This window comes from Muntiacus reevesi, chromosome 15 (assembly GCF_963930625.1).
Source record: "Muntiacus reevesi chromosome 15, mMunRee1.1, whole genome shotgun sequence".
In the NCBI taxonomy this organism is placed as follows: Eukaryota; Metazoa; Chordata; class Mammalia; order Artiodactyla; family Cervidae; genus Muntiacus; species Muntiacus reevesi.
The window spans coordinates 19615133-19641206 of NC_089263.1; the positions used below are offsets into that span (position 1 = coordinate 19615133).

At 52.0% G+C, this 26074-nt stretch overlaps 2 protein-coding genes and 1 long non-coding RNA gene across 3 annotated transcripts in view; 1 reads left to right on the forward strand and 2 right to left on the reverse strand.

Annotated features, from left to right (window-relative positions):
- Positions 1 to 1355: 1355 nt before the first annotated feature.
- LOC136146872 (uncharacterized) lies at positions 1356 to 4608 on the reverse strand. Its single transcript, XR_010659088.1, has 3 exons — positions 4384 to 4608; positions 1880 to 1992; positions 1356 to 1476 (listed from the first exon to the last, which is right to left on the reverse strand). It is a non-coding gene; the product is annotated as an uncharacterized lncRNA (long non-coding RNA).
- A 202-nt stretch (positions 4609 to 4810) lies between these two features.
- MESP2 (mesoderm posterior bHLH transcription factor 2) lies at positions 4811 to 7125 on the forward strand. Its single transcript, XM_065906588.1, has 2 exons — positions 4811 to 5703; positions 6541 to 7125. The coding sequence occupies exons 1-2, from the start codon at positions 4873 to 4875 to the stop codon at positions 6808 to 6810; spliced, it is 1101 nt and encodes a 366-aa protein (XP_065762660.1). The 5' UTR covers positions 4811 to 4872; the 3' UTR covers positions 6811 to 7125.
- A 4128-nt stretch (positions 7126 to 11253) lies between these two features.
- ANPEP (alanyl aminopeptidase, membrane) overlaps positions 11254 to 26074 on the reverse strand; it is a 29451-nt gene continuing 14630 nt past the window's right edge. The window contains exons 5-21 of the mRNA XM_065906705.1: positions 25695 to 25821; positions 25451 to 25605; positions 25073 to 25186; positions 24829 to 24972; positions 24641 to 24706; positions 24458 to 24523; positions 22696 to 22871; positions 22354 to 22433; positions 20971 to 21104; positions 20796 to 20851; positions 19390 to 19537; positions 17664 to 17755; positions 17007 to 17117; positions 16710 to 16877; positions 15593 to 15733; positions 14934 to 15015; positions 11254 to 11859 (exon numbers count right to left, since the gene is read on the reverse strand). Coding sequence (XP_065762777.1) covers positions 11710 to 11859; positions 14934 to 15015; positions 15593 to 15733; positions 16710 to 16877; positions 17007 to 17117; positions 17664 to 17755; positions 19390 to 19537; positions 20796 to 20851; positions 20971 to 21104; positions 22354 to 22433; positions 22696 to 22871; positions 24458 to 24523; positions 24641 to 24706; positions 24829 to 24972; positions 25073 to 25186; positions 25451 to 25605; positions 25695 to 25821 — 2010 coding nt within the window. The 3' untranslated portion in view covers positions 11254 to 11709. The remainder of the gene's footprint in view (positions 11860 to 14933; positions 15016 to 15592; positions 15734 to 16709; positions 16878 to 17006; positions 17118 to 17663; positions 17756 to 19389; positions 19538 to 20795; positions 20852 to 20970; positions 21105 to 22353; positions 22434 to 22695; positions 22872 to 24457; positions 24524 to 24640; positions 24707 to 24828; positions 24973 to 25072; positions 25187 to 25450; positions 25606 to 25694; positions 25822 to 26074) is intronic.

Sequence of the window (26074 nt, forward strand, 5' to 3'; positions counted from 1 at the left end):
TGCTGAGGCTCAAAAATTAATTACCTTACCTAACAACACACAGCCATAGATATCCCTCCTTTCACCAGGCGAGTCAAATGAAAGAGAAATGGAGACTGCCCAGCTGGAAGCCCTGGGGCCCAGACCTCGCTTGTTCATGCAGCACCCAGGACTGCTTCAGGCACACAAGGAAGAAGGCTTGAGGGTCTCAGGGCCAGAGAGCAAACGGGCAGAGTACCTGGGCCAGGACCCAGTCCACCAGGAGAAGCTGATTCAGATTCTCCGCTTTCTGGCCTTGGTTGGGCCAGTTGGCTCTGGTTTCGGCTCCAACACCTAGAACTCTTCCATTGCCCCTGCCCTGCAGCACTGGTGAGCCCTGCCACAGGCCAGGAGCTGGAGTGCCCTGCTGAGGACAAACCCCATGCTGGGTCCACGGAGAAGACAGGCTGAAGTTGGAGGAGGGGGTTAGGGCAGGATGCTCAAGGCCTGGTGCTAGAGTGAGGGAGGAAGGAACCATCTTCTGGGGCCACAGATGAAGCTGTCAGTCATCTTACCACAATGCAATCTCGTTCTTAACCCTCTTCACTCTGCTGCCCCGAACTTGCTATAAGAAAGACTTATAAACAAAGGTTCTATAACATGGTGGTGATGACATACATTACCTTTTCCTTTTAAGGAGTCCCATCACTTCATGGCAAATAGATGGGGAAAAAATGGAAACAGTGAGAGACTTTATTTTCTTGGGCTCCAAAATCACTGCAAACGATAAGTGAAGCCATAGAATTAAAAGACGGTGATTTCTTGAGAGAAAATCAATGACAAACCTAGACAGCATATTAAAAAGCAGAGGCGTCACTTTGCCCACAAAGGTCCATATAACCAAAGCTATGGTTTTTCCGGTAGTCATTTATGGATGTGAGTTGGACTAGAAAGAAGGTTGAGTGTTGAAGAATTGATACTTTTGAAGTGTGGTGTTGGAGAAGACTCCTGAGAGTCTCTTGGACTGCAAGGAGATCAAACCAGTCAATCCTAAAGGAAAACAATCCTGAATATTCATTGGAAGGACTGATGCTTAAACTGAAGCTTCAATACTTTGGCCACCCAATGAGAAGAGCTGACTCATTGGAAAAGACCCTGATGCTGGGAAAGATTGAGAGCAAGAGGAGAACGAGATGGTTGAACAGCATTGCTGACTCAGTGGATATGAGTTTGAGCAAACTCTGGAAGATGGTGAAGGACAGGGAAGCTTGGTGTGCGGCAGTCCATGGCGTCACAAAGAGTCATATACGACTGAGTGACTGAACAACAGATTTATTTTTTTAACAATTTATTATTTTTAATTTATTTTTTGGCCACACCGTGCGGCATGCTGGATCCTAGTTCCCCGACCAGGAACTGAACCCACGCCTCTGATGTTGGAAGCACAGTGTCCTAACCACTGGATCGCTAGGAAAGTTCCCAGACATGCGTTATCTTGCTTTTGCACCAACAATTGCCCTGGAAATGAGAATCCCCACTTAATAGACGAGAAAACTGAGGTTAAGTTGCTCAAGCTCTGACAGCTGGGAAAGGATGAAGCCTGGATTTTAAACTCAGGTCTAACTGATTCTACAGTCCAGGCTCCTAATCATTAAACCACACTGCCTCCCAATGCTGAGTGGGGCCAGCAGTGTGGCCCTGTGCTCCCGGAGCCTGGCTGAGGGACCCAGCAAAAAGCCAGGGGCCACAGCAGACCAGCTCCAGGGCCTCACCTCCCAGAACTTATGCTCTGCCATCCCACAGTCAGCCTGAGGCCTGGGCTGTAGGACTAAGCCAAACTAAGACAGAAGGAAGCCAGGCTATCCCAGAGAGGAAAGGACAGTATGCAGGGCTCTGCCAATGGTGAATTCCCCTAACTCACCAAGTGATTTCACAGGAGATCCCTCCAGGCTTGCTCCTTCCTGGAAATCACAAGGGCACTCCACCACTCCATACCTAGTTGCCTGTGCACAAAGCAGCACTCTTTGGCAAAAACTAAAAACACATCAAAGGTGCATTAAAAAGGGACTGACTATGGTGTAAGCATGTTACGAATACTATATTGCAATGAAAAGAGGGGAGCTGGAGCACTCAAGATCAATAGCACCTCAATTTGACACTCCAGAATCCAGATCAAGAAATATACATGAAACCTGATGAATCCTGTTTATAACTGTCAATTACATCTATATAAATTTCCTGATAGTATATGTCAATATCTTTAAAGTATTGTGCAGCTTTGGATAAATAATGATTTGCCATTATTTTAATCCTTAAAAGTGTAGGATTGACTATTTTCTAAGTCTCTCTCCCCTTAGGAAAAAAGGATTATTATTCTTTAAATTATTATTATTTGGCTGCTCCATGCAGGGCTTAGCAGGAGCTCCTCAACCAGGGATTGAACTCTTGCACCCTGCCTTGGAAGCAAGGAGTTATAACCACTGGACCACCAGGGAAGTACCCAGGATTATTTTTTTAACCTTGGTTTAAACCCTTTTAAATCATGAAATATTGCATAACTAATTGCTTCTCTCCTGTTTGAAATCAAGGCCATTGTTGATTGATTCCACCTTCTTTCTGTGTGATGAACAAATTAAATGTCCCCTCATTAGTATAGTAGTTAAACTAAAAACAGGTGCCCTGACCAATCTTATTCAATGTCAATTATTATTTCATCATAGAGTACTTAACTTGGGCATATTTTCTCCAATATTTAAAGAATTAAGTTCTGAGGAGACAGTGGTATAATTTCATCATTGAAGGTTTATCTGCACCTCCTACCATTATTTTTTTTTCCAGTTAGAATTACGCAGTAAGATTTAAACAGATGAACACTTAAATCAACTAAGACCAACTATGAGTCAGCTAAACATGTCCTGACATGGAAGGCTCTAAGATACACTGTTGGATGAGAAAAAGCAAATCACAGACAACTTGCCAGAATGTTATCTCATTTATACGATGTGTTTTCTAAGGATACAAATGTTTCTGGGAATGCACAGGGACCAAGTCTGGAAGGACACCGACCCTTGGGGAGCGGCTACAGGGACTCCAGCTTTATGTTTCCATTTCTCATAAAGAGAATGTATTGTTATATAATTGGTCTAAGTAACAGTTAATTTTTAAACAGTCACAAAAATACCACAAGGCCATTTATTACTTTAGGCTGGTGCCGGTTACCCTACTCTTGAAACATCATCAGGTTAACTTTTAGTTACTGAATGCTGAGTTGTTTTTTTTTTTTTTTGTCACACTTCTGCTCAAAAGTCACTTGGCTCCCCCTTGCCTCAGGAGTGAGATCCACCTTCTTAGCCTGACCCCAGCCAAGGTGAGCTTGTGCTGTTCACATCACCCTGGCACACCGGAGCACATCAGGAAGGCCCCTGCCAGGCCTCTGCTTATGCAGTTCCCATACTCAGAATGCTCTCCACCTGCCTGCCTCTCTCCCTACGCAAGTCCTAATCATGGTTCAAGGCCCAGCTGTGACCTCTCTGCCTCCGTGGCCAGACTTCAACCATTCCTGGTCCCCACTTGGCCTTTAGCCTTGGATTTCAGCCTTTTTTCTGAAGATATGAAGAACACTGATGCCTCCTTTAAAGTGCAATTATTGCTGAGGAGTGGGCACTTTTAAACTTTACTGTGTCAAAGGTTATAGTAGAAGACTGTAAAAACAGTCTTGTGAGCAGATACTATAATTATTACTCCCTTTTTAAGAGCTCAGGCTCAGAGCTGCCCAAGGGCACACATCAAGCTAACGGTGGAGCTACTAATTACATGTTGACATAGCTCCCAGTAAGACTGAAATCCCAGGAGAGCAGAGACCACAACTATCTTGTTCACTCTGGCATGCCTGACATTCACCAGTTGCTAAACCAATATGAATTAAATGATTAATGCCCACAAGCATCTTGAGACATAAATATTGATACTTTCTTTAGAAAATGATAGTAGCAAATATTTAGCCCACTTGCCAGGCTCCCACTAAGTGGTCCCATGGATGGTTCCATTTAGCAGCAGCAATCATCCTAGGTGGTAGGTATTTTGTTATTACTGTCATGAGGATGAGCCTCAGAGGAGTTAAATGAACTCCCCAAGGTCACACAGCAAATAAGGAGGATCTGATTCAGGCCTGCGTGGGGGCCCAACCTCCCTCATTTTCATCACCCACTACACTCCATGTCTCTTCTCCGGGCTGCTGGCTCTGTACTATTTTTCAGGGAAAGAAACTGTGGACAGTGAGATGACCCTCTTGGTATCACTCAGCGAAGCAGCAAGTGCGGGTTCTGGGAACCCAGGAAGGGTCCACCTGTACCTCCCCTCCTTTCCCCAACCCCCTCTCCCGCCATCACCGAGAGCAAGTCCCGCGGCGTTTGTCTTGACGCTTACCCCGCACAATTGTAGGCACTGCGTGGGAGTTACTGGGCACAGCCTCCCGGAGGGTCGTGATGAGGGAGGCGGCCACTCTTTGCAGGGGTCCATGAGTCATTTGAGGGACTGCCTGGCCGCCCCCAGACGGTGGCACTGCCCACCACTGTCAGGGTCCCGGGCACACACCGGAGCAGTGGATGAGGCGGGGTGGGTGGGAACATGGTGAGAAGCTTCGCGGCTCCATCCAGATGCGAAGTGTCCCTCCCACACTTCCCCCGGCAGCAGGGACCTCCATTAGAGCCCCCCAGAGGAGTCAGAATCCACACCTCCGCAAATGGGCCCGCTTTCCCAGGGCCCCCCTGCCCAGACCTTCTCTGGGCTCTGTGGGTTTTGACACCTCTCCGCAACCTGGCGGGGGTCCACCTCGCACCTTTGGTCCGAATAAAAGCTCAGTCCTGGAGGTGGCCGGCCCGGCCTGCCTCGAGGAGCCCGCAGCCAGCCCCGGCCATGGCCCAGTCCCCTCCTCTGCAGAGCCTCCTCGGCCACGACCACTGGATCTTCCCTCAGGGCTGGGGCTGGGTCGGCCACTCGGATTCCACGTCCCCGGCCTCCTCCTCCTCGGACTCGTCCGGCTCGTGCCCCTGCGACCGCGCCCGCGGGCCCTCGCAGCCCGCGGCCGCAGCCCGCAGCGCCGCAGAGGCCGCCTCGACGGCGCCCAATCGGGCGCGCACCCGGCCGGCAGGCGGGCAGCGGCAGAGCGCCAGCGAGCGAGAGAAGCTGCGCATGCGCACGCTCGCCCGCGCCCTACACGAGCTGCGCCGCTTTCTGCCTCCGTCCGTGGCGCCTGCTGGCCAGAGCCTGACCAAGATCGAGACGCTGCGCCTGGCCATCCGCTACATCGGACACCTGTCGGCCGTGCTGGGCCTCAGCGAGGACAGCCTGCAGCGCCGGCGCCGTCAGCGCAGTGACGCGGCGCCCTCTCGGGGCTGCGCGCTGTGCCCCGACGGCGGCCCCGCGGAGGCGCAGAGGCAAGGCTGCTGCTCCGGCTCGGCCGCCGGTGCCGCTGTGTCCTGGGGGTCCCCGCCCGTCTGCCCCGAGGCCCTAGCGGCGCCCGAGCGCCTGGGGAGCAGGGTCCCCGACATGGGACCCTGGCTGACACCCCCTTACTGCCCCGGGATGCAGTCGCCCCCACAGCTCTCTCAAGGAAGAGCCCCTGATGCGGCCCTTTGGACGTCGCCTCAAGCCTGTTGTGGAACGCAGACACCCCCAGAGCCCCGGAACCAGCCCACGCCCTGGACATCGCCCCCCGCTTCTCTGGAGCTGGCTACAGTGTACCAGGTGCGCGCCCAGGCTCTCGCCACTTCCCTCGGAGTGGTCCCCAGGCTTCGATTGGAAACGGAGGGGGTGAGTAAGCTCTGGTCTCCCGAGAATCTCATGCCTTTTAGATCCCGGGCTACCTAATCCTGATTAGGGATGGAGAGGAGCTGAAGCGGAGGGATGAAGAGGACCGTAACTTCCTTGGGGAGAGGGGTGGGGCCCTGGGAAGTTAAGTCCACCCCCACCTCTACCTAAACGCCTTCACAGCCATGGGGAGGAGGGGGGAATCTTAAGACTTGCTTTCAGAGTACAGGATGGAAGGTAGCAGGGGCCTTCAGGAAATTCCCTCCTGTTGCTCCGTATTGCCGGGAGGTGGGGGACAGTGAGAATAGAGGGGAGGCATGGCTACCCCAGGGGGAGGGGCTTCCTAAGTAGATGGGCTTGGAACTGGTGACCTTCATGTTTACCTCAAGCTGCCGTAAAAAAGCATATTAATAAACGAGATTTACTGAATGCTTACTGTGTGCCCAACCCCATTCTTGGTACTTTACATGTATTAACTCATCAGCCCTGCGGCAACCCTATGAAGTGGGTTTTGTTGTCATCATCGCCGTTTTATAGAGGAAAAAACTGAGACTAAAAGAGGCTATCCACTTCTCACAGCTAGTGAGTAGCTGAGCTGGGATTTGAACCTGGCAGTGTATCTCCAGAGCCTGCACCCTTCACCATTGTGCTTCAGTGCATCTATGGCCTCAGGGCTGTTCAGCAGCTGCCAGCCACACTATGGGCAACCTTCAGGTTCGGGATTTCAGGGCCTGAGGCAATGGTCCACTAACCTGCTGCTCTCCTCTCCCTCAGGGTATCTCTGTGTCTCCGGAGGCCTGTCTGTTGCCAGAAACCCCTCCTCTCTTGCCCCGCCCAGCCTGCCAGCGACTGCAGCCTCAGACCCAGTGGGGATGCTGGAGCCACGCGGCAGAGGTGCTGCCCAACTCGGAGGACCAGGGACCAGGCCCTGCCCTCCAGCTCAGTGATGAAAGCCCTCCCCAGAACTCAGGCCTTCCGCTCAGCGGCTGCCCTGAATTTTGGCAAGAAGATTTGGAGGGGACTCACCTGGGCATGTTCTACTAATGGCCTTGCTTGCCAATAGTAAAGGCCACCCCCTTTTTCAGCCAGGAATCAGGCCTGTGGTGTAGGCTGCCCGCCTCATCGGCTACTTCAGTAGTATTCAGGCTTTCTTTTATCAAGGATCCCTTTTCCAAGTGATGTCTTTCATAGAAGCAGTGTTTAAAGCAGATAGGGGGTTACCTCCCTGGCTGAAGTCGAGGCTGGGACAGTCCCTCCACTCCCTGACATCCCCCAGAATGTCCAGTGCTCTGGGGGCACAGCCTGAGTGGCAGTAAGATGGTGGTTACTTGACCACAGTGGTTGGCCAGGCTGGGACTGGTGGGGGAGTGGACTGGGGGGGGGGGAGTGGGAAGAAATCTATATGCTTAGATTTTGTACTTCTTAAAAAAAACACACACACAAAAATTTGGTTTGTCTGTTTTTCTTCTGTCCACCTGGGTTTTTATTGCTTCTGGAAAAGGAAAAATGTTCCCATAGGGCAAGGAACAAGTCATGCTGCTTTTCCCCTCCGGAAATCCAGCCCTACTGAGGTTGATATAGGCCCTCACTTGCCAATTTGACAGTAATTATCGTGCAGGGGCTCCACCTGGCCTGCTGGGCAAGGTGGGTTAACGCTTGGGCCTGTCCCCTTGCCTCAACCCCACTACCATGGCCCTTTCCCATTCTCCTGGGTGCATTCCTGCTGATCCACTGGGCTCTTTCACAGTTAGGTGAAATTGTTTCCCAAAAGGTGCTTGTGCGTGGCTCCCACGTGCTGTTGTTCAGTCACTCAATTGTGTCCAGCTCTTTGCAACTACGTGGACTACAGCATGCCAGGTTCCCCGTCCATCACTGTCTGCCGGAATTTGCTCAGATTCATGTCCATTGAGTCAGTGATGCCATCCAACTATCTCATCCTCTGGCACCCCCTTCTCCTTCTGCTTTAAGTCTCAGTATCAGAGTCTTTTCCCATGGGTTAGGTCCAGTGGATTATTTTACTGGGGCTGCCATGAGACAGCCTAGTCAGAGCCTCCCTTGGTCTTTATGGCAGCCTCATGGAAATGGAGCCAGGATGGGGACCGTTCTAATGGTGCAGTGTGAGAGAGAGGGCAGGAGGAAGACCAGAGCGTGAGTTCCCACACGCAGGGCCTCCCATCTGACCCGCTGTCTGCTGATATGCCCTTTGACCACAGGCAAGTCACTCCTCTGTGCCTCAGTTTCCCCATCTCTTAAAAGAGGAACTGGTTTAGGTGACCAGTCCCCCAACCTTTCAGATGTGGGTTCTGTTTCCTACCCCAGGGCCCTCTGTAGGAGCTGCCAGCCCCCTCAGAGGTGGAGGACACCTCACCCGAGGTTGCATACAGCAAGAGATGGACACAGGGTACCACCGCCCTGGGTGTACATTCATTCAGCTCTTAACTCTGTGTAACCGTGGGCAAGCTTCAAAACCTCCCTGAGCCTCTGTGTCCGCAGCTGTGAAGTGGAGACAATTATAAACCCTACCTCTCGGTTCTTAGGCTTGGCACACGGTAATTACTCAATGCTTCCCAGGTAGCTCAGTGGGAAAGAATCTGCTTATCAATGCAGGAGACGTGGGTTTGATCCCTGGTTCAGGAATATCCCTTAGAAAAGTAAATGGCAACCCACTCTAGTATTCTTACCTAGAGAATCCCATGGACAGAGGAGCCTGGCGAGCTACAGTCCATGGGGTCGCGAAGAGTTGGATACAACTTAGCGACTAAACAACAACAAAAAGAGCTCAATACAGAATACTTGAAGAGTCACCTGACCCCAGAGATGCTCCAGTCCAGTGGTCCCTTCACCTGATTACAGGTTGAGTCATCTGGTTCCAGGGTCCTACCCTGAGAGTGCATCAAGCCAGGACCTGGGAACCTGGGGCTGAGGCCCAACCAGGTCCAGGAGCAATGGATATTTTTTGCTCTTTTCATTTTTATGAAAACAGGTCCGGAGAGAGGAGAACTCTATCTGGCCCTTCAGCTGGGTTGGAACTTCAAGCCCCTGGCTCCCTGTCCAGTGCTCTTTCCTTCTTGAGAAGACCCAAGGTCTTGGCTCCACAGTCACACAACACCTGCACAGACGGTGGAGCTGAATAACTGCCCGTTTCCTTCCTTTGGCTCCCACCTATCTGGGCATAGTCTTTATAGGGACAGAGAGAAGTACTTCCTGGTCCAGTCACTGATGACATCGGCAGGGGCTGGAGTGGAGCTCCCACCAGCAGCAGCCAGAGCTGAGCGTCTTCTAGAAGTTGGCAACCCTGTTCTCCCAACTCCCCTCAAGAGATGTTCCTTTGGGAGATACAAAGGCAGACTCAAAAGGCTGATGTCACCCCAACTGGAGTTGCATGGGACACTTCCTAGTTGCTGCTGGAGTGGGGGAAGCAGGGCCCAGGGGTGTTAGGTCAACCCCCCCACCCCTGTCCTTACCCTTTGGGAGCGCAGGCTCAGCCCTGCCCCTCAGGATCATCAGCCCCTTGCCCCCATTTATGGCTCCATCCCAGGCAGGCTGCTCTTGGCTGCACCTCCACTAAGGCCTTGCAGGGGAGGCTGGTCCTCTCTCTGGGATGACTGGCCTACCCATACCTTCCTGGGGACCCAGGCACCATCCATGGGAGATTGGACATTTCCTGAGTACCTCTCCCAGGCCTTTCAATGACCCTGCAGTGCAGAGGACATGCCTCCTGAGGAGTCTCCTGGAGGGGGGGAGGTGAGCGAGGGCACCACCCGCTGCTGCTTCTGGCTCATCTTAAGGACTTGCCATCACCCGCTGGCTGGGAGAGGTGGATCCACCTGTTGACAAATCTCTGAACCGAGGCTGAGCGACTGGACTTCTAGCCACTTCCTGTTCTGCCTACCCCCTGCAAACAGGTCTCTGGCTCTGCCTGTCCCTTTTGCATCCTCCAGACAGATTTCCTCCAGCCACATAGGGGCTGTGAATGCCAGTGCTGTGAGTGGTCAGGTGACGAGCAGGTAACTACCACATCACCAAATGGAGGCTGGCTTCCGCTCCGGCACCGGCACTGGCATTAGAGCCTGAGTCTTAATATCCCTGCTCCACAGTTTCTTTATCTCAACACTGAGATAAAGACGGTCCTTATCTCCCTGTTGGGAACCAAATGAGATAATGCGCATAAACGCTTAGTGCCAGGCTCAGAGACTAGAGTCCCTGCTGACTCTTCTATCCGGGGGGGCCAGCTCTCCCCCAGAGACCCTAGATGGTGGGTCTGGTCCCTTCCCCAGCAGGGACCCCAGAAGGTCACGTGCCAGCTGCAGCCACTGAGCCCTGGAGACAGGAAGGGCTGGTCCAGGGGGGCTGGGCTTGGGGGAGCCTCCTGGTTGGTGGAGGGACCCACAACCAAGGCTGGCCGCGCCCCTTGGCCCCGCCCCACCCTTTGACGTGCGGAGGGCAATGGAGCGCAGAGGAGCCTTCCTGGCCCCAGGCCCGCTGGCGCGAGCTTCTCACAAAAGCCTAGGAGGGAAAGAGCCAATGGGGCCTTGAGCAGGAGACAGCTCTCCTTGAGTGTCAGACTGTGCGCTAAGTACGTGACTCAGATCCACACACCAACCGTATGATATGCATGCATGCAAGCTTAGTCTGTCAGTCATGTCAGATTTTTTGTGACCCCATGGACTGGAGCCCCCCAGGCTCCTCTGTCCATGGAATTCTCCAGGCAAGAATACTGGAGTGGGTTGCCATTTCCTTCTCCAGGGGATCTTCCCGACCCAGAGATCAAATCCACATCTCCTGCATTGGTAGGCGGATTCTTTACCACTGCGCCACCTGGGAAGCCAACCCTATGATATAAAATGTCTTTATACCGCAGATGAGGAAACCAAAGCCTAGAGGGTGGAGAAACACTGCCTGGAGCAGCTCACAGGTGATGTCAACTGAAGGTGACCCCTGAGGTGCCTGAACTGTCTTTTCCCACCCTCTGTCCTCCCTCGGCACCCCCCCGCCTCCGCCAAGCAGCCTTGGGCACTCAGCTGGGCCTCCTTTGCCAAGAAATTTCCACCAAGGCCAATGTGGGCCGAGGAGCCCTGTGAGTCCCAGACCTTCTCCTCAGAGTTGGCCCTGATCACTGGCTGCCCCAGGTGATCTGGAGGGCACCTGTCTTCTGTAGGCTACTCTTGAAAACAACCAGTTTAAAAATTGACAGATTTCCCTAATAGTCCAATGGTTAAAAATCCACCTGCCAATACAGGGAACACAGGTTTGATCTCTGCTTCAGGAACTAAGATCCTACATACCACAGAGCAACTAGAGAGCCTGTGTGCTACCACTAGAGAAAGCCCATGTGCCACAACAAAGACCCAGCACAGCCAAAATTTTTTAAAAAATTAATTTTTAAAAAACTGACATGTCACTCTGGGATCCTGGCAATGTGGCAGGACATTCCCTTGGCCTATGTGCAGACCCATTCTGCTCAAGTTCAGTAATGAGTCTGGAAGCTCGTCTAGAAATCTTTTATTTACATTTTATCTTAGAAAAAAATATACAGATCTGGTGCTCTGTAGACTTATCAGCTCCAGGGTCTTTAGGAGAAGATAGGAGATGGCACAGGGCAGCCCACAAGGCCATCCATCATCCACTGAGGACTTCTCATCTGACCCTGGAGCTGGACTCCCTGAGATCAGACCCAGAGCCTTGGGCGACAGGAGCCATGCCAAGCCTGGGGTGCCATTGGCGTGGGGGCAGGAGCTGGGAGGCACTTGGACAGCCTGAGCATCAGAAACTGGAGTGGTCCCCTGGGAAGAGTGGAGTGAACATGGGCCAGAGACTCTGTCCCCAAGGGGAGGATGCTGGTGCCTCAGGCTTCAGAAACAGGGGCCCTGCCATGGGTCCCTGGGACAGAGGCGTGTGGGCATCTCACATAGGGACCAGGTGAATGTATGGACCAGAGACTGCTTAGCTGTGTTCTTTGAACCAGTTTAACACCACCTCCTTGTTCTCCTTCACCCAGTTGATATTGGCTTTGGTCTTCTCCAGGGCTTGCTCCAGAGCCCGTGTTCCTGAGCCGAAGCCGACATCCATGTTGTTCTCCTTGAACTCCTCCAGCTGCCAGGAAAAGGATACTTCTGAGCCTCAGGCTGGGTCTCTAACACAGCCCTGAGGAGAGGGCTACCAGGTCCTCTATCCCTCCCGGCCATGTTAGAGCCCCTGTGGATAGGGAATCCTTCCCTCTCACTGGCAGATGTGAAAAATGACAGCCCCAAAGGTCAACCAGGCTCCTATGTGTATTTGGACTTCATTGTGAGGTTCTTCATTGAGCTGATGCTCTGTTTTTAATTGAAATACAATCTTAATCCAATCAAGGGAGGAAAGAAGGACAAATTAAACAGGCACCACAAGGGAGCAAGCAGCCAAATTCAAAATGTATAGAAATGGCCACTTCTATAGCACACATGACCTGGCTGCTTGAGCAAATAAGTGGGTTTTTTTTTTTTTTTAAGATTAAAATATGTATTAGTACTGGAGGTTGTAGCAATGGCAATTAGGCAAGAAAATGAAATTAAAAGCATTCAGAAAGGAAGAAGTAAACTATTTCTATTTACAGATGACCCAATTTTATACACAGAAAACTCCAAGGAATTGAAATGGAAAAAAAGCACAACTATTAAAACTTGAGTTCAATAAGTTTTCAGGATACAAGATCAATATACAAAAATTAATTGTATTTCTATACACTAGCTGTGAAAAATCTGAAAACAAAATTAAGAAAACAGTTCCATTAACAATAGCATCAAAAAGAATAAAATACTTAGGAATAAACTTGACAAAAGAAGTGCAAGACTGGTATGTGGAAAACTAAAAAATATTGTTGAGAAAACTTAAGAAGACCTAAATAAAAGAGGGAAAAAGACTTAAATAAATCTGTGTTAATGAATTGGTAGATTTAATATTACTAACATGGAAATGCTCCCCAAATTGATCCACAGATTCAGTGCAATCCCTATCTAAATTTCAACTGTCCTTTTTTGCAGAAATTGGCAAGCTGATTCATAAAGAAATTCATAAAGAAATGCAAAGACTCAGAATAGCAAAATGACTTTGAAAAAGAACAAAGTTGGAGGGCTTACAATCCAAATTTCAAAACTCACTACAAATCTATGATAAGACAACACTGCTAACCTAAATATAAACAGATAGATTAGTGAAATAGAATTGAGAGTCCAGAAATGGACCCTAACATTTATAGTCAATTGATTTTCAACAGAGATGTCAAGATCATTCAATAGGTGAAAGAATAGTCATTTTATCAACAGAGGAATGGTTAAAGAAGATGTGGTACATGTATACAATAGAATATTACTCAGCCATAAAAAAGAACAAAATAATGCCATTTGCCACAACATGGATGAACCTAGAGATTGTCATACTAAGTGAAGTAAATCAGACAGAGAAAGACAAATATATGTTATCACTTACATGTGGAATCTAATTTTAAAACTGATATAAATGAACTTATTTACAAGATAGAAAAAGACTTACAGATATGGGAAACAAATTTATGGTTACAAAAGGGGAAACATGGGGGGTGAGGAAGGATAAATCAGGAACTTAGAATTTAGCACTATAAGCTAGATAACCAATATTCTATGATAACCTGTGTGAGAAAAGAATCTGAAAAAGAATGAATATATGTATATGTATAACTGATTCACCATGCTGCAAACTGAAACTATCACAACATTGTAAATCAACTATACTCCAATGACTTTTTTAAAAAAAATTAATAATATTACAAAAAAGAATAGTCCTTTAAATAAATGGGACTGGGACAACTGGATAACCACATGCAAAAGGATGAAGTTGGACCTCTGCCTTACACCATACACAGAAATCAAGTCAAACTGATCACTCCTAAATGTAAGAGCTAAGATGATAAGAATCTTAGTAAGAAGCATAGATATGACTTCAGATTGGTAATTGTTTCTTATATATGGCACATAAAGCACAAGCAGCAGAAGAAAAATAGTAAGTTAGACTTCATCAAAATAAAAAAACTTCTGTGTATCAAAGACATTGTAAAGAGATTGAAAGAACAATTCACAAAATCAGAGAAAATACTTGCAAATCATGTGTCTAATAAGGGCCTGGTATCTAGGATATATAAAGAACTCTTAAAACTCACAATAAAAAGACAAATACACTAATGAAAAACTGAATGAAGGATTTGAATACATTCCTCCAAAGAAGATATACGAATGGCCAAAAAGCACGTGAAAAGATGCTTAACATCATGAGTCATCAGAGACATGAAACTCATAACCATGAGATACACTTTAACTTTAAAAAAGAGATGTAATTTAAAAAAAAAAGGAAAATAACAATTTTCCCCCAAACATAAAGAAATTGGAACCTTCATACATTGCTGATGGGAATGTAAATTGATGCAGTTGCTTTAAAAAACATTTTGGTGGTTTCTCAAAAAACATAGTTATCAAATGACCTAGCAATTCCACTCCTAGGAATACATTCAAAGGAAGTGAAAACAGAGATTCACTCAAAAATGTGTAAAAGGGACTTCCCTGACAGTCCAATGGTTAAGACTCTGCACTCTTAATTAAAGCAGGGGCCATGGGTTCAATCCCTGGTTGGGGAACTAAGATCTCGCCAACTGCCATGGCATGCCAAAAAACAAAAGAGAGAGAGAGCGAATTTGAAAATGTCCTGGATATAGGATGATAGTAAGGAATTGTTCATTTTCTTGGGTTTGCTAATGATACATTATGTTTTAAAATTTTCTTTACTTTAGATATGACCAAAGTGTTTACAAATGAAATTATATAATATCAGAGATTTGCTTGAAGACTATCTGCCCCTAAAAAAAAGTGTCGGCAAATGTTGATAATTATTCAATCTGAATAATGGGTACATGGACGTTCATTATATTATTCTCTGTACCTTTTGCCAATACAAAAATTCCAAGATGAATAACTGCGATTGAACTGTGACATTTAAGAAGTCTGGATACCCAGCTTCCTCTGCACATGAAGAAGGCCTGACCACATGGAGCCCCACTGCCTTATGAACACCTCCTGCCTTTCGGTAGGAGCTGAGTGGCGGCTGTCCCCTGAGACTGGGGATGGGCCTCCGGGGCATGAGCCCCCGGGTCCCAGGCTTCTTACCTGCTGGAGCTCAAAGTCAGTGGAGAATCTTCGGGTCACACCTTGGATGAGGTTGGAGAAGGAGAAGGAACCACCGCCATAACTGCAGGACGGGAGGAGAGAGAGGAGCCATGAGCGGGGCGGGGAAGCAATGTTCAGTGACTGGCGGGCAACACACTGTCCCTATCTCAAAGATGCAAGGCAGTGACACGCCCTAGGAGACACCACTAGGGACCTAAAGCCAGGCTTGACCACATGTCCTTGTTCCCATCTCTTCAGTGAACACTCCCACCAGGCAGACTTTCTTCCCCCAAGTGGGAAAGGGATGGCCAGACCCCACTGCCTTGTCTTTCAATTCCTGCCCCTACAGACCTCAAGCTGGATTCATCTGTTTTTTTGTTTTGTCTGTTTTTTGTGGCTTTTTTTTTTGGCTGCACTGGGATGTAGAACCTTAGTTCCCTGACCAGGGATTGAACCTGAGCCCCCTTCATTGGAAGCACAGAGTCTGAACCCCTGGACCACCGGGGAAGCCCCTGGGTTCTCTTTGGACCACGCCGATGCTGTGTCTGCTCTCTACTCCTGACCTTGCGGGGTCTGGCGCACACAAGGGGACCCACCCCTACCCCTAGGGGACCCAGCCTTGGTGGGAGCTTCCCCTAACAAGCTCTTGGCAGACTCACTCCTCAAAGAGTTTCTTCCAGTTGCTCCGGATGAAGTCCCAGGCCAGAGACTGCCCGATGACGTTGCTGGCAATGCTGGTAATGGTGGAGGTGGCGTCCTGCTTCCGGATGAGGTCGGGGTTCAGGGTGTAACTCAGGTACCTGTGAGGTCAGCATGCTGTGCAGTGAGTCAAAGGAGCCTGCTTGCCCCAGCCCCCCACACTCATCCTGCGTCCTTTCCTGCATCTTCTCAACATCCCTTCAGAATGCTGCGGGTTGAAGCCCCCTTGGTCCTACCTCCCTCTCAGATGGGAGCCTAGTCCCCTAAGCAGGGTCACTGGCTATGCCAGGTGTCATACTTGGCATAGACCAGGTGTCTGATAAATATCTAGTGATGAATGAAGGAAGGAAGGGGTGATTCCTACATCAGGTAGAGTGGCCACTCCTGTCTTTGACATTGAGGGTGGCTCTTCTTTACTGATGTCCAGGAGATGGCAATATGAGGCACACAGTGGGAGCCAGGAGCCCTCATCCAAGGGCTAGGGGGTGCCCAGCTGGATGTCCAGAAGGACTCAGGTCCATCTGCAGCAGGACTCTTGTTGTTGTTGTTTAGTCACTAAGTCGTGTCCGACTCTTTTGTGACCCCATGGTCTGTAGACCACCAGGTTCCTCTGTCCATGGAATTTCCCAGGCAAGAATACTGGAGTGGGTTGCCATTTCCTCCTCCAGGGGATCTTCCTGACCCAGGGATCAAACCCAGGTGTCCTGCATCACAGGTGGATTCTTGACCACTGAGCCACCTGGGAAGACCGTGCCAAGACCCTTGAGAGAGAGGTAAAGGCCAGGAGAAATGCAGCAGTTAAAAGCACCGGATGTGGACCCAGATCCAGACTCAAATCTTGGTTGTTGTTGTTTTTTTAACTTAGTAAAGCTTCTGGACTTTGGGAGAGTTGTTTGCTTCTCTGAGCCTCTATGTCTTCATCTGCAAAATGGGAAGCACACTGCCCCACCGCACGGGCTAGGAAGGATCCCACGAAGGAGAGTGTGGACGCCTGGTTGGTTCTTTCTCCCCCACATTGGGACCCTGGTCTCCAGTGGGAGGGGAACTCATCCAGCCCTGTCCAGCTCTGGTCCTCACCTGTTCAGGAGCCAGATGTGGTTGGTGCAGGCCAGCGCTGAGCGGAGTTTGTCAGCTTCATTAACCAGCTGTGCCTGTTGTAACTGACTCCAGGCAAAGTCCCACTCTACCTGGCCACCCTGGGCAATGGCGCTGCAGTAGATGGTGGACCGCAGGTTGGGGTCGATCCTGGCATGGAGTTGGGGATGTCAGGGGTGGAGAAGCAGCAATGGGGCAGGGGATGCGGGTCTGATGAGGACAGGGCTGTGAGCTTGAGGGACAGATAAAGATCAGGGGATACGCAGGGGACACACTCACGGATTAACGTTAGGGTTGCTCATCCACTGGTTGAAAAGTGTTTTGGCCAGCTCCTCACACTTAGACAACCCATTGGAGCAGGCAGTGCTGACGGCGTTAATCTCGCTGTATCTGCACAGGGGGTGATGACACTGTCAGCGTGCCTGGCCCTGACTCCAGCAAAGACTCCCCTTGTCCTTATGCCCAGTCACTTCAGTTGTGTCTGACTCTTTGCGACCCTGTGGACTGTAGCCCGTCTGCTGGCATATAAGTCCAGGCAGGGCAGCAGGCGCGGGGCTCTAAGGCCACAGCCCACTCACCCTTTGGCGGCTTTGCTTCTTGCCTTGTGCAGCCCAGGGAGGACTGGCACAGACCCCAGCCCCACCTTTAACACCTAGAGTCTGCATGACCATGCCAGTGAGGGGACCAGGGAGGTTCAGTTTGGTCCTTCGCACAAAGAGGCCAGATGGGTTCACAGGCTGCACAGAGCTTTGGGGCAGGGCCCCCCACTCCTGGGTGGGGCTGGGGAGGGGGCGGTTTCCTCCCTGACTGGTTGCCCTGGTCTAGCCAGGAATTGTGAAATTTGGAGGAGGATGCTGTGGGAACTTGCTCTGGGCTTCCCAGGTCAGGGTGTCTGGGCCACCTGTGGTCTCCAGACCCGAGACAGGTCATACTCACTGGTCCATCAGGTTTTCTGGGATCTCAGTCCAGTTATTGGTGAGTTGTTCAAAATGTAGGAAGATGGGTTCAATCTGCTTCCTGAGGTAATTCTGGGGAAAAGAAAACATGAATCGCTTCAAAGAGGAGACTCATGCATGGGGCTTCCTTGGAGATCCAGTGATTAAGAATTTGCCTTGCAATGCAGGGGGCTCGGGTTAGATCCCTGGCCAGGGAATTAAGATCCCACATGCCTTGGGGCAACTAAGCCCAGTGCAGCAACTAGAGTCTGTGCGCCGCAATGGAAGATCCCCCATGATGCAATGAAGACATCCATGTGCTACAGCTAAGAGCCGACACAGCCAAATAAGTAAGTAAATTTTAAAAACTAAGACCCAACACAGCCAAATAAGTAAGTAAATAAATATTAAAAAAAAAAAAAAAAAACAAAGAGGAGACTCAAGCCTGACCCACCTGGAACCCCATGGAGCCTCTGACGTGAATGAGCACGCGTTGCAAGGGTTAATGGTTACAGAAGCAAGAGGCCAGAGGCCAAGGGAGTAACCCAAGGCCAGACAGGACTCCAAGGGGCCAGGTTTCAGATGACTGATCTGAGATTCTTTCTCCTTAAAGCCTCCACCAGTTCTGACACTCCATGTCTAAATGTCACTATTTCCTAATATCGTTTTGGGGCCTACCATTCCCCCACCGCCCGATGGTAAGTATTCTGCCTTTATTGTGGGGAACTTAGAAAACTCCGTAAAGCACAAGCAGAAAATACTAACCATCCCAAAGTGCTAAGAAAGTGTTAGTTGCTCAGTCTTGTCCTACTCTTTGAGACCCCATAGACTGTAGCCCGCCAGGCTCCTCTGTCCACGGAATTATCCAAGCAAGAATACTGGAGAATCATTTGGTGTATGCCTAAGGCCGACTCATATTGACGTATGGCAAAAACCATCACAATATTGTAAAGAAATTATCCTCCAATTAAAATAAATAAATGGAAAAAAAAAAAAAAAAGAATACAGGAGTGGATTGCCATTCCCTTTGCCGAAGGATCTTCCTGACCCAGGGAGGGAACCTGCGTCTCTCGCATTATAGGATTCTTTATCACTGAGCCACCAGGGAAGCCCAGTGACTACATAATATTCCATCAAATGGATATTCTAGCTTACTTAACCAACCCCCAACTGTTGGGCACTTAAGTGTTTTTGGTTTTCTTGTCTTTATAAACCACACTGCAGTGAACATCCCTCTGCATTCAGTTATGGATACAGAGCAAGCAGTTTGCCTCTGTCTCTGATCTCCCCTCCCCAACCCCCTACCCCCTCCCTCTACCTTTCCCTCAAGCTTCCAAACTGTTAACATCTGCTAGGCAAGCAGAGGCCCGCTCTTTTCACAGAGGATTCTTTGGGGCTGAAGAGGATTGCCGGAGGCCACACAACAGGTTGAAGGCTTCGCCCTCACTCCCATCCCCTTCCTGTACTGTGGCTTTTTCTGTTGCCTTCTGATAGTGCTAATTTCCAGATTTAGCAAACTTTGCTAGAAGTCTTTCCATTTCTTGCCGTGCCCAACTTACTCAACTTCTCAATCCCTGCTCCCTTCACCCCTCCATCCCTCCTGATCTCTCACCACTACCAAGGACCTGGTGCGGTATCACCACTCCAGGCAATATTTCTATTCACTGCCTCGTGGTGCCATTTCAGGCAGTGGGGAACTGAACCCTGGCGTGCCCCTCGGCACGTACCTGCATGGGGCCGTAGACCTCCGTGCGGTCGAACATGAGCTTGAAGTAGTTCAGACTGCTGATGGCGGCCTGCCAGGGCATGTACTCTCTCTCATTGTTCAGGAAGAGGGTGTTGTTCAGCGCCAGGGTGACAGGGATCGTATGGGCACTGGGAATAGATAGAGGGGCTCAAGCCCAGCCCAGGCTCTCTGTGGGAACCCCAGCCCCCTCCTAGAGCCCAAGGTCCCAGAGGCCAAATGATCAGCTCCAGCCTCCACCTGGTGGGGCTGGGGGGAGGGGTACTGGACGCTCACCCACTGCCAGTCACATTCCCTTGCTCAGTATCCCCATTTTACAGATGAGGAAACTGAGGCTCAGAGAGGTGACGTGCCTTGCCAAAGGCCACACAGACCTTAAGAGACAGATCTGAGATTCAAAAAGACAAGAGGCCTTTGCTCTCTGCTCTGCCCACTTCTCTGATTTGCTTGGCCCTCTGAGATTTCCTCCCTTCATCTTCTCAGGCCATCTGTTCATAAGTGTCCATGGTCCATGTCTATGGGTGACATCACTTACATCAAAGAACTTAGCACCTGCCGGCGCTTACACACACAGCAGCTGCTCAATAAATCTCTGTTTATCTATGCCTGCCTCTCTCCTGTCGTGTCCTTCCCAGGTTTTTTAGCCTGACCTCCCTCGTAGCTCAGTCGGTAAAGGGTAAAGAATCTGCCTGCAGTGCAGGGGACATTGGTTCGATCCCTGGATTGGGAAGATCCCCTAGAGAAGTAAACGGCAACCCACTCCAGTATTCTTGCCTGGAGAATCCCATGGACAGAGGAGCCTGGTGGGCTATAGACCATGGGGTCACAAGAGTCGGACATGACTGAGTGACTAAAGAGAGAGACAGGAGCATGCATGCGTGCTTAGTCGCTTCAGTTGTGTTCGACTCTGTGTGATCCTATGGACTGTAGCCCGCCAGGGTCCTCTGTCCGTGGGAATCCTAGGCAGTGCCCTTCTCCGGGGGATATTCATTGGTAGGTGGGTTCTTTAACACTAGCGCCACCTCGGAAGCCTGACCCACAGGTAGCACTCAGGAAAACCTGGGTGTTGTGGAGCACACTGGAGTTCCAGAGTTGGACAGATCTGTATCTGGCTGTCATGAGTTACTGTGTGACCTCAGGCAAGATGCTCAGACTCTGAGACTCTGATTCCTTCTCTGGGAACTCTGGGCTGAATGGTGATACTGTCTGGGACTGTGGGGCCAAGGGAGGGGTGTCCCGAAGCACAGGGAGCCAGCACCCCATTCCTGGCACACGATGAGGACCACGGGAGGGAGAACACGGGCTCTCACTATAGAGTCACACTTGCCAAGTCGCTGGGCTTCCACAGCTGAGCCGGTGGGGCCCGAGGGAGAAGGGGCGGGCACTCACCTGGCCAGGTTGAAGCTGTCATAGATGACCTGCGCCCGGTTGATGACAGGGATGATCTAGAAGGGGCAGTAGAGCATGTGACCTCGGGCGGGCCATGGGGCAGGCCCTGCAGTCTGGGCTGCCATCTTGGGACTGGGCCTTGGGCAGTGGACGGCATGGGCTGGCAGGCACCCACCTCCGGCCTTGACATCAGCTGATTCTGAATCTTCTTCCAGTTGTTCTCATCGTAGTTCACCTGGTAATAGCCCGTTACGTTGATGTTCAGCAGGACCCAGTCATCCGCTGCGGTTTTGAAGAGGTTACTCTGGTCTGTGGGGAGAGATGAGAGCTGGGCAAGGCTGCTCAGAAGGGCCCAGGCTGACCTGACTCGGGCCCTCCCTGCTTCAGGCCTCGGCGGAACTGCCTCCCGGGCAGCCTGGCAGCAGCTGGCCCTCAGGCCGCTGGGCCCACACCAAGGCGAGGGGCAGAGAAGAAGGGTGGGACCAGGTGCCCGGACCAACTCTGGCGGGTGACCTTGGACAGACCAATTGCCATCTGTGAACCTCAGTGGCCAGGCCAGTGACACCAGCTGGGACAACTCCATCGGCAACCCCCACTCCAGCTCAGACTCAACGCCCCAGGCCACCGCTCTGTCTGCCATCTCTCCATCACACCCAGGAAGCGCCTCCCATCCAGTTAGCCCCCCAGCACTGCTCCTCTCTTCCTGGGGGCTCCACGCCCCCACCTCTCAGGTCTACCTCCAGCCTTCCTCCTGTCAGCTGGAGGGGCTCCTTGCATACCTGCAGATCAGACTCAATCCCTTTGGCTCCTCCTGGCCTGAGGACATTGTCTCCTGCAGCCAGCAGGGACCCGCTTCACCTCAAGGCTGCTCCTCGGTCTCAGCCAAGCTCAGTCCCCACGTTCTCTCCTACCTCAAGCCTCACACTTGCTATTGACTCTGCCTGGATAGCTTCTCTCTGCCGCTGTTAGCCTGGTGAACTCCTGCTCGTCCTCTGACTCAATTCACTTCTTCCAGGAAGCCTTTCCTCACGTCTCCATAAAGTGAAAGCCTCCTTATTCTCTGATCTCTGCCCGCCTGCCCCAGAGGCCATAAACGCCTCTGATAAAGTACTCTGCACAGCTCCAAAAAGTACGAATGGCTTGTCTTCCTTCCCTTCATCTGCAGCCTTGGCTTAGGCAGGGGATGACCTGCCCTGACCTTGGTTTCCTCGGTGCCTGGCTGAGCAGGACTGCTCATACTATGTGCCAGGCACAGTTGTGAACATTTCATGGAAATCCTCTCCCTTAATCTTCACACAACTCAATGGGGGTAGATGTTGTCTCTAACCCCATTTTACAGATGGGGAAGTGGAGACCAGCAACAGATGGTAACTTGACTGGGGTCGCACAGCTGGGCAGCAACAGAGTAGAAATTAGAACCAAAGAAGCTGGCTCCACTTGTTGAATGAAAGGATGAAGGACACCCCCAAGGATGAGGCCTGCCAGAACCCCAGAACACGGGCCAGGAGCTGGGAGGATGGCCTGGGGATTACTGTCCCCTAGGGGAGGGCGGGATTACTTTTCTCTTCGCCCCGAAGCCAGTAGTGTTCTTGCAGCTGGCCATTTCTGATGGATGAGATGGGAACAATCCACAGATAGCTGCAACAAGAAATCCCAGAGACCAGGGGTGAGAAACGGCAGCTCTTGGCCACTGCCAGCGAAAAGCAGTCCTGCCCAGGCTCCCAGTTTCTGCCTGACTCTGGCACTAAACGCCCCCCTCCTCCTGGCCCAGGAGCGAGACTGACACCAACCACTATGGCAGGGCCACAGAGGGCCAGACCTGCTACGGTCAGAGGGTCTCACGGCAGCCGCCCCTGAGAACCTCCCCGGGACGCCTGTCTCGGTGACCCCATGTGCTCACTTGAATTCTGAAGGGCGGGTGACGGTGGAGCTAGGGTCGAGGAGGAAGTGGTTCTGGGAGATGGTCCCTGTGTTAGTATCCACGGTGATGACAGGGAAGCCCATCTGTAGGGTCCAGCGGTCCATGATGGCACTCACGGTGTCTGGCAGCACGATGGACGACTGATCGTTCACAGCCTTGGGCAGGGGCGATGGTGCAGCCGTGAGCGGACGGCCATCCTCTCCCCCACCATCCTCCCCCGGGCACCCCTGCCCTCTCCTTAGGGTGCCACCATGCTGGGCACCTTGCTGCCTCCGGGCCGCGAGGTTGTAGCTGGGCTCCCAGCCTGCCTCGCCCTCCTCTCAGCTGCCCAGCGCTGGACGAGCCAAGAGCTTTCCAGCCTCTGGTTCATTCTGTGTTGATTAAGGATATCTGCATGCCCCCCCCAAACCCAACATTCTGTGATCAAGCCTGAGGCGGGTGTGTGTCAGGGAGGGGCACCCAGGATGCCCCATGGTTCAGCCTGAACAAATCTGGGAAGACAGGCAACGGGAGGAGACAGAGATAAAGGAAAACCAGTGTCCCCAAGTCACAGGCAGGGCGAAGGAGAGGGCTGTGGGCGATGTGAAGGAAACACACGCGGATGGGGGTCTGGGGATGGGCTTAGGATGGTTGTTATTGTCTTAAATCTTTTCTCACGTGTGCCTATTGCTTTCGTAATAACAAAAAACCAACCACGCTGGTTAATAATGGAGAAAATGAAAAACTAAGAAGAGCATAGATGAGGGCAGAAGCTACTATCAGAAGGTGCAAGCTGAGAGGGAGAGGATCTCTGGGGGGCTGCAGAGAGAGGGGGTTCGGGGGAGAGGGAGGGGGAGATGCAGCTTGGAGGGGTGTCAGTGTGGAGGAGGGTTCGGCTTTGGAGGAAAAGAACAGGAAACTGAGGTCGGGGAAGGCAGACAGTGGAAGCAGACAGGCACTGAGCCTGGGGGAGGCGGGGGCGGGGAACCAGGCTCACGACAGAGGGATGCTGGGCTGGAGAACGGCCAGGAGGGCCCAGGAGCCCACCTGTGACTCTGTGACAAGGCCCGGTATCTCCCCTCCCGGGTCAGGCTGGTCATGGCGTGCGGGCACATGGAGGGGTCAGCTGGGCTGACCAGGGCCACAGAGAAGGGGTGGGAGATGATGGAGAGGGTGCAGACGCCAGGCTCAGGAGAGGCGGGGAGGGCCAGGCGGGAGAGTGGGAGTGGTCAGAGGGTCTGCCCCAGACCCATCGGGGTCTGAGTGGACAGGAATGTGAGGTGGGGCTGGACGGGAGGGTCAGAGGGCTTGCTGAGGGTGCTGTTGCGTGCAAAGTAGTGCCTGGGAGGAGCTGGGTGGGGCACAGGGCAGCCAGGAGTGCTGAGCTGGTGAATGACTGGCTCCAAATTCCAGGGAGATGATGTCTTGGGCTTGGGAAACCTGAGAGCCCGTTTCCTCAACCCTCAGAGGAGGGTGTTCCCCAGCTCCCCTCATAGACTTCACTATTGTGCAAGGTAGCTGGGGGGCACCTGCCAGGCTCTTGACCCAGGCTCTGGCCGCACCTCCTTCAAGGAGCCATCACTGCACCCACTTTACAGAGGAGCAGCCAATGAGCAGGCCAGGCTCCAGATGTCCTGCCTTGGGGTGTGGGGTAAGCAGGGAGCTGGGCACCTTCTCGCCCATGGGGATGCTGCCGGCCCTGGGGCTTTCAGCATCTCAGGACCCCCACAGAACGTCTTCAGGAGGGCTGGTTGGTACTGACCATCTGCAGGTGTTCCCACAGGTTCAGGTAGGTGGTGTTCTGATAGGCAAAGGTCTGCAAGTAGGACTGCGGAAAGAGAGCTAGGTAAGGGTGGAGTTGTGGCCCCAGGCTCGGCCACAGCCTCTGTGAGGCCAGGGCTCAGAGGAAACACCCCCCACCCCGTGACTGGCTGAGGATCCTCACCGCCAGGCCCTTCTTGAACAAATCTTCAGTCAGGAAATTCGAGAGCATCCGGATGACCGAGGCTCCCTGTGGAGGGGAGGGAGCTCAGGAGGCTGCCTCGAGCCAGCTGGGGGACCCTGTGTCCCCATCACCGCCCTCCCCACTCACCCCCCGACTGTCTGAGGACCAGCGTGGGGGCTGGGCAGCACCTTGCTGTAGGAGATGGTATCAAACATCTCGCTGATCTGGGCAGGGGTGTTGACCTCGTCGGCAGGGGTGGTCAGTGGGTGAGAGGTGACCAGCGCGTCCACAGCCATCACACGGTACACGTCATTCGGCACGATGAGGTCTTTCTGCAAACCCCCAACAGCCAATCAGGGGACTGGCCTCGAAGGGGGTGACCCAGGCCATCCGCCATCCCAGACCCCAGCGGTCTCCAGGCAGGGGGCTCACCATATTCCAGGTGGGCTCTGCATAGTCAGCTCCCAGGTACTCCACGTAGGAGGCAAAGCCCTCGTTCAACCACAGGTCGTTCCACCAGGCCAGGGTCACCAGGTTCCCAAACCACTGTAGGGGGGAGGGGTCAGTTCAGCAAACCACTCAGACCTCTCGGTCACTAACGGTGTTGGGGCTACCCTTTGCCGAGTGCTCCCCACACACCAGTCTTGAGCTGGAGGCTTTACTGACTTCATCCTGACTCCTCCCCAAACCCCCTGGCCAGGTGGAATCCCCCCTCCCTTCTCAGCTTCCAAGGACAGAGCCATGACTTGTGCCATCTCCGCCTGGACCCCCCCACGTTCTTGGTCTGCGCTCCCCATGATGGGGGGATACCTGGTGGGCCAGCTCATGAGCAATCACAGTGACTACTCGCTCTTTGTTGCTGCTGGAGGAAGACTGAGGGTCATAGAGCAGCGCGTTCTCCCGGTAGGTCACCAGCCCCCAGTTCTCCATGGCACCGGCATTGAAGTCAGGCAGGGCAATCTGGTCTGAGGAGGCCAGGCAGTTGGCAGGATGTCCTCCAGGAATGAGGGGGGAGAGTCATTCACTTCCCCCCAACGCGAGGCCGCTCACTCACCAGATTTGGGGAGTGGGTAGGCTGTGTTGTAATGACTGGCAAAGAAGCTCAGGATGGGACCTGTCACATTCAGGGCATAAAGGCCATGGTTGTCTGTAGTTGCTTTTGGCCGAGCCCAGATCCGAATCTGCAAAGATAGGAGAGATCAGGGGCCCTTCCTGGGTCCCCATGCAGGTGGGTAAAGTCCCAGAGTCTGGCAGGCTGGTGATCAACCAGGTTAAACTGGGAGGCTTGGTCAGTGGGGAGTGTGTGGAGGGGTGGTGTCTCTCTTGGAGTTGTAGGGAGGGGCCTGTGGGGAATGAGCCATGGCCACTCTCTCTCTGGCACCCAGGAATCGGGAGCTCCCTTCATGAGGGGTGCGTGCATACTAGTTTGCTTCC